Source organism: Carlito syrichta, unplaced genomic scaffold, assembly GCF_000164805.1.
Source record: "Carlito syrichta isolate Samal-C Ts95f unplaced genomic scaffold, Tarsius_syrichta-2.0.1 Scaffold309718, whole genome shotgun sequence".
In the NCBI taxonomy this organism is placed as follows: domain Eukaryota; kingdom Metazoa; phylum Chordata; class Mammalia; order Primates; family Tarsiidae; genus Carlito; species Carlito syrichta.
In genome coordinates this window covers 33,376-40,319 of record NW_007253814.1, presented here as the reverse complement: position 1 = coordinate 40,319, position 6,944 = coordinate 33,376, and the positions used below count along the sequence as shown (strand labels likewise).

At 36.9% G+C, this 6,944-nt stretch overlaps 1 protein-coding gene across 1 annotated transcript in view; it reads left to right on the top strand.

Annotated features, from left to right (window-relative positions):
• Positions 1-6,468, top strand: part of LOC110596502 (von Willebrand factor A domain-containing protein 8-like) — a gene marked incomplete at its 3' end in the record, with an annotated part of 24,680 nt that extends 18,212 nt beyond the window's left edge. The window contains exons 8-10 of the mRNA XM_021717372.1: positions 894-975; positions 5,836-6,080; positions 6,329-6,468. Coding sequence (XP_021573047.1) covers positions 894-975; positions 5,836-6,080; positions 6,329-6,468 — 467 coding nt within the window. The remainder of the gene's footprint in view (positions 1-893; positions 976-5,835; positions 6,081-6,328) is intronic.
• Between the last annotated feature and the right edge of the window lie 476 nt (positions 6,469-6,944).

Genomic DNA, 6,944 nt, shown 5'->3' with positions numbered 1-6,944 from the left:
CAAAATCAAAACCAAAACCCTTTCCTTTTTATATTGTGAGCTCCTCAAAGGCAGGGACCACATCTCTTCTCTTTATATCTCCAGTGCTTCATATGATGTGTGATGTAAAGTAAGCGTAGACACATTTGTTGAATAAGTAAGAGATATGTTAAGTTTTTCAGATGGCCATTAAACAACTTTCAACTGCAAACATGAAATAAAAATGACAAGTTTCCTATTTTTTATAAATTGCATTTGATAAATTCAGTGTGGACATCCTGGATATCTCATTCTAATCAGAAATTGTAATGATTGATATGATAGATAGATAGATTGACAGATAGATATAGATAGGCTGACTTTTGTATAAAATGAACATGCTTATAAAGACAGTCACAGAAGTGTACAGTTATGCACAGACAAACCATATTCATAAAGAAATTATCTATGTATAGATCCATAGCAAGGTGATCACAGCCACGACATCCCACCAGGTCAGTCTGGTTACGAAGTGGGTGCTGATTCCATGACATTATACTGCATTTTGTTACTTCTTAAGAAGGAAAAACAGTATTCAGACGGTGAAGTATTTTCAAATAAACTATAAGTGGTAAAACATTGACCCATCTTGGGAAACTCGCAAAGACAATGAAAAGAGTGTATGTTATTTTCTGTTAGTAAGGAATCACAGCCTAATAAGCTTCTTTTTGACAATCTTTGTTTTCTTGAAGGAAACATAATTCTCAGAGTCTAGCCATGAAGGCTGACCCAGTACCTTGTCAAGGAGTTTCAGAGTTCTACCTTAAGCTACTGATAACTTATTGAACTTTTAGCAGCATTCAAGAATTATTTTGGTCCTACTTTGGTATCATGAAGTAACTTAATACTTGGCTCATGTTGTGACTTGTTTGCAGATGTAACTCCTCCACAAACATCTGGTTATATAGAAGTCACTGATCTCCAATCAAAAAAACTCCGATATATCCCTATTCCCAGGTAATCCATTTCACCTTTGTTCTTAGCGTGTCATTAAAAAAAAGAGAAAAAAAAGAGTACATTCTTACTAAGTACTCTGAATAAACGTATGCTTTTTGCTTCCTTAAATAGCAATTACTTTTTTCCAGTTACAGTTGGTTTATATCTTGCTGTTCTGCATTCTTTACTGGCATTTTTATTTTCATTTTGGAAAAGTATTCAAATGTTACATAGGTATAAATCTAACAGCCTTCAAGTCTTTGTTCTTTTTTGTTTGATCTGTTCTAGTGATAAATTTTTCTGTATCTGAAATAGCATTTTTAGTATTGCAGAAATTTTAATACTTATTAAATTTATATATTAGTTTTCTGAAGTAAATGTGTTCAAAATGTCAAAAGAACTTAAATAGCATTTTTTAAATATTGTTTTTAAGTATGTTTTTGTGCATCTGCAGTCATGAAGGTCATACAATAACCAAAGGATTCCAAAGATTTAGAGTGGGACCCATTACTATTCACTGCTTTTATTATTGTCTAGAGATAGAAGCAAAGCACTTAAACTGGCTAGACCTAGCATATAGAAGCAGAAACAATAAAGCTTGGTTTCTGCCCTTAAGGAAGACAGGTGTTCTCACCTGTAGCCCATCACTTTCTGGGTATATCAATGCTTTATCTTCCTCTCTCAACCTAAGCTTGCATCTGCTTTGGTCTCCTTAGCCTGGGTTCCTTTTTTCCTTTCTTTGCCATCCAGACCAAAACGTCTTTCCTCTCATCTTCTTACCATACTTTGATCTAAATTGAGATCATTTTCCCTGCTCTCATGCACTCCCTCATGTGCAACATAGCCCTCACAACACAGTGGTTAAAATCTTGCTTGGAAGCAGAGACACCTGGAGGGCCTTCCAATGTCAGAGGAAGGCCATGGACACTGGAACCTATCAGTTAGCCAAAATGTCACCAGGCCATCTCCAATGCCCAGAAGAAAATAGCTCAGCATAACAGCCCAAAATAACTCAGAAACACAACTTCATTTCTTAAGACACTTTAATCAGACTCAGAAAATATGAAAAATAAAACCATTATTCAAAGAAATAGAAATATGACTTCTTGGTTTAATAAAAAGCCAAGAAGTCATATTTTAATCATTTGAAAAGATTTCTTATTCCATCTTAATTGTATGTTCATTAAAGAACATCTTTTTTTAAGCATTTCTAAAACACTGACAATTTTTTCCAAGATTTCCCTTAATTTCTCCCTCACCAGATTTTTATTTCAGAGTTTCTCTCTTTTAACTTTCTGTATGAGCCACATTATACCTGCCATGGAAAGAGCATCTGGTAGAGCAGCTGTGTGTACAGCCCCGTGCCAGCTGACCACCATAATTCATTCACTTAGAGCTGCACAAAATGGACATATAATGCAAGTCATATATGTAATTTTATTTCTTAGTAGCCACATTTTAAAAGTTTTTGAAAGGTGAACTTAATTTTAATTATATGCTTTATTTAACCCAATATCTCCAAAATTTTGTCATCGTCAGTATAAAAATTTTAATAAAGTACTTTACATTTCTTTTTTTTCTTCTAAGTCTTTGAAATTCAGTATATATTTTACACTTACAGTACGTCTCAGTTTGGACTTGCCACATTTCAAGTGTCACGAGATTTACAGTCTGTTTCATTGTCAGTATATTCTGAATTTCTCTTGAGATTAACTACTGCTTTTTTTGGCATATATATAAAGTCCAAGGGAACAACCCATCTGGTCTTCAGGGTTTTTTTTGCTAGTTGCTTAAATTTAGCATTCTGCTATATATCAGGAATTTTCCATTTGATGGCTAACTTCAAATAATAGAAAATTCCATAAAACTACATATAACTACGGGGACAAAATGAATACTTTCCTTTGGTCTCGCATATTTTCCTTCAAATTTTTATATTATTTGCATTTGTAAAATAATACTGCTTAGCTTTCATATGTGGCTGTAGATAAATATAGGTTTCATTCTACAAAGAGAAACTTTTTTTAAGTGAAGAAAAGATTCTAGACCTGATGTACAAATTGTAGTAAATATATGATTTCTTCAGTAATTCTTCTTTTTCTTATTAAAGAAATTGCTCTTATAAATTTAAGTTTCACAGTGGAGAGTGAAATAGGGTAACCAGTAGATATAATGTTTGATAGACCCATACACTTCTCATGTTCTTGGCAGAATTTCAAGCATCATAGTTTCACATGTATAAATTTCATTATTCTTGAATAGCTCTTTACTCCATCATCTGTAACTAATTTTTTTTTCCTACAGCAAATATTTTTTGAGGGAGCACCATGAAATAAATCCTGTATTATATGATGTTACCTTCTTTGAGCCCTTCTAGGAGTCCTGTAAAATAGTTCTGAAGTCCATGGTCCCATCCTACCTTTCTTCCTCTTCATATAAACATTTTCTAAGACTTCTGTGTCCAAAAGTAGCTGCCGTTGTAACTCTGTGTTTAGTATAAATTGAGGCAGATTTTTTATTTTTATTTTTTGAGTTGGAGTCTCACTCTGTCACCCAGACTGGAGTGCAGTAGCCGCTCCCGGCCACCGCAGCCTCGACCTGAAGGGCTCCAGCAATCCTTCTGACTCAGCCTTCCAAGTAGCCGGAATTACAGGCATGCGCTACCATGCCCAGCTCATTTTTTATTTATTGTAGAGATGAGGTTTCGCCAAGTTGCCCAGGTGGGTCTTGAACCCGCGGGCTCAGGCAATCCACTCACCTCGGCCTCCCAAAGCACGGGATTACAGGCTGAGCCACCGAGCCTGGCCAAGGCAGATTTTTTTAAAAGGTCAAAATACTCTAGATTTGTTCTTTAAGAATTTACCTAATATGTAATGGTTTTTGTTTTTCCCAAGTCTGCATTATAATTTATTATGTTTTTAAAATCTGACCATCTCTTTAGACTGTTTACTTCGTACAGAAAATCTCAGAAGCATTTAGAGAGCCAACGCTGATAATATGTGACATTTGTATGATGAGAGCTATACTCAGATAAAAGAAGTATGCAGTTGGCTCTTATAGACAAAAGTTTTATTCCTAGAAATTATAACATATATGTTGTAATTTAGATGCATTTATAATATATGTATATATATATGCCATATAGCTAAGGCAGAAAAGGCAAAGTATCAAATACAAATGCATTTGAAATGCACAAACAAGACATTGGTTCTAGCACAAACATTAGATCTCTGAGAGTGAGCCCAGTGCTGCAGGTGTGAGAGGTATGAATTGGTATAGGGTTCCTTTCTTCCTTATAGTGAAAGGTAGTATTATCTGAGACCCACAAATACTGGAACATGTATGTAACCAATAAGTTGCTATGTATTTTGTTCTTTACAGTTTTGGTTTTTTTGTTTGTTTGTTTTTTAGGGGGGGTTGTTTTTTTGAGTAAGAGTCTCACTCTGTTGCCCAGGCTAGAGTGCAGTGGCATTTTCATGGACACCACAGCCTTGACTTACCGGGCCCAAGTGATCCTTCTGTCTCAGCCTTCCAAGTAGCTGGAATTACAGGCTCATTCCACCACTCCTGGCTAATCTTTTGATTTATTGTAGAGACGAGGTCTTGCCAAGTTGCCCAGGCTGGTCTCGAACCCCTGGACTCAGGTAGTCCTCTCGCCTCTGCCTCCCAAAGTACTGGAATTACAGGCATGAGCCACCACCTCCGGCCGTTCTTTACAGTTCTGTAGGATTCTTATCTTTCAATGTATGTATTTACTATTCAAGGTCTAGCTTAGATCAGGCTGCTATAAGAGCGTTCCACAGTATGGGTGACTTAAATGACAAAGATTTATTCTCACAGTCTGGAGGCTAGGAAAGCCAAGGCCAAGGTGCCAGCCAATTCTGTTCCTGGTAAGGGCTGTCTTGCAGATAGTTAACTTCTTGCTATATCCTACCATGAATAGAAGGAGAGAGAGAGAGAGAGAGAGAGAGAGGGAGGGAGAGAGGGGGAGACGGGGACAGGAGAGAAAAGAAGGAGGAGAAAGGAGAGAGAAAGATGAAAGCTCTCTGGTCTCTTGTTTTATAAGGTCACTAATCCCATCATGGGGGCCCCACCCTCATGACCTCATCTAAACCTAATTACCTCCTCAAAACCGAACCTCCTAGTACCATCATAGTGGGATTTAGGGCTTCAACATATAAATTTGTGGGGACACATTCAGTCCATAAATTCTTATAGCAAGTTTAGTAAACTTAAATCAGTTTAAACTAGCTTCATTACCTAGACCACCAATAGGTTATATACTGTAATCAATTATGAAAATATCATCCTTGGAATAGTCTTTCTGTTTTTTATGTTTATTATTGTCCTGCCTTGTGTTTGTTTACAAAAGTGTTCTTACATCTCACTTTTGCTTATATCATGTATCCTCATAACATTCCTGTGCTGTGAGCAGGTATAAAAGAATGAATAATGTGAGCATTCTTGTAAACAATAAAAAACATTACAAATATGAAGTATTACCATTCCTGTTTTATTTTTATTTTTATGGCTTCTATTTTCTTTTTTTTTTTTTTGAGTTGGAGTCTCACTCTGTTGCCCAGGCTGGAATGCAGTGACAAACTCACAGTCACTGCAGCCTCCACTTGCAGGGCTCAGGCGATCCTTCCGCCTCACCCATTCCAAGTAGCTGGAACTATAGACACACGCCACCATGCCCGGATGGTTCTTTTGATATACTGTAGAGACGAGGTCTCTCTAAGTTGTCTAGGCTGGTCTCGAACCCCCAGGCTCAGGCATTCCTTTCATCTCTGCCTCCCAAAGTGCTGGGATTACAGGCTGAGCCACTATGCCCGGCCTATTTTTATGGTTTCTTTTCTTCGCTTTGGATTCCTTTTTCAGATCAGAATCTCTCTCGCCATATACCACATGGCTGTCTACCATTTCAGACACAGATGCACTGCTGGCTGAATGGGGCAAAAGCGGTGTTGTTACTGTAGATATGGCAGGATGCATCAGGATGTGGGAAACCGGACTTGAACGTCTTCAGCGATCGCTCATGGAATGGAGAAACATGATTGGACAAGATGACAGACATATGCAGGTACCACTTGAATTTGCCCTACCTCTTGGAGGTGTGCATTCAGGTATAAATTTAGCTGCAAAAGCCACAGTAGAGAAAATTTCTAGCCCAATGACTCAAATATAGCTACTTAGATAGCTTAGACAATTTTTGGACTCAGAAAAACACAAATCTCTCTCTCCGTTCCGCTACATAGTGAAAAAGTTAAAATGTGCCTTTTTTTCTGTCAGTGCTTAAATGTACAGGTTACTGATGTCACAATATGTAAATACAGTCATCAACTTTTGATTTTTAACCTTAAGCATTAACCAGTTTTCAGCACCAACTTTGCATCTGTTCTCATGTTTATTAGCATTGTTGTCAGCATCTCTACATGCTACCTAGGAAACAGAAACATTGAGGATCTAGATACAGCACATTATTACAAGGCCCGAACCTATAAACTAGAAAAGGTAAGCTAAATTATGCATCCAATAGAGCGTTTTTCACCAGCTGCCTTATTTCTAGTAATGCAAATTTAGTCATCACAATAAGTAGACCTTGGGCTACACGGGAGAAAAATATGGGAATAGGCCACCAAATTGAAAGGAAACCCCACAACTCCAGAAATGACTCAGTCATCACCTAACCTAGTTGCTGTCTGGAGCCAATTTGAAGAAATTAGGAGGGTTGTATACTCATATATACTAAAGCATATAATAAAATAATTTATTTCATAGGAAGGGTGGAGGGGTGTGGGCCTCAGGCACCACTCTGGGAAGTCTAAGTCTCTGTTTATAAAATGATTTATTTGCAATTTATTTATCTTAATCTTTGGAACAAAACTTTTCTATTTTCATTTCATTCTTTTTTTTCTTTAGATTAAAGAATATGGTTTATTTAGAAAGTAAATTATAGAGAGAGAAAAAGAGGTGATTCACCTCCCCAA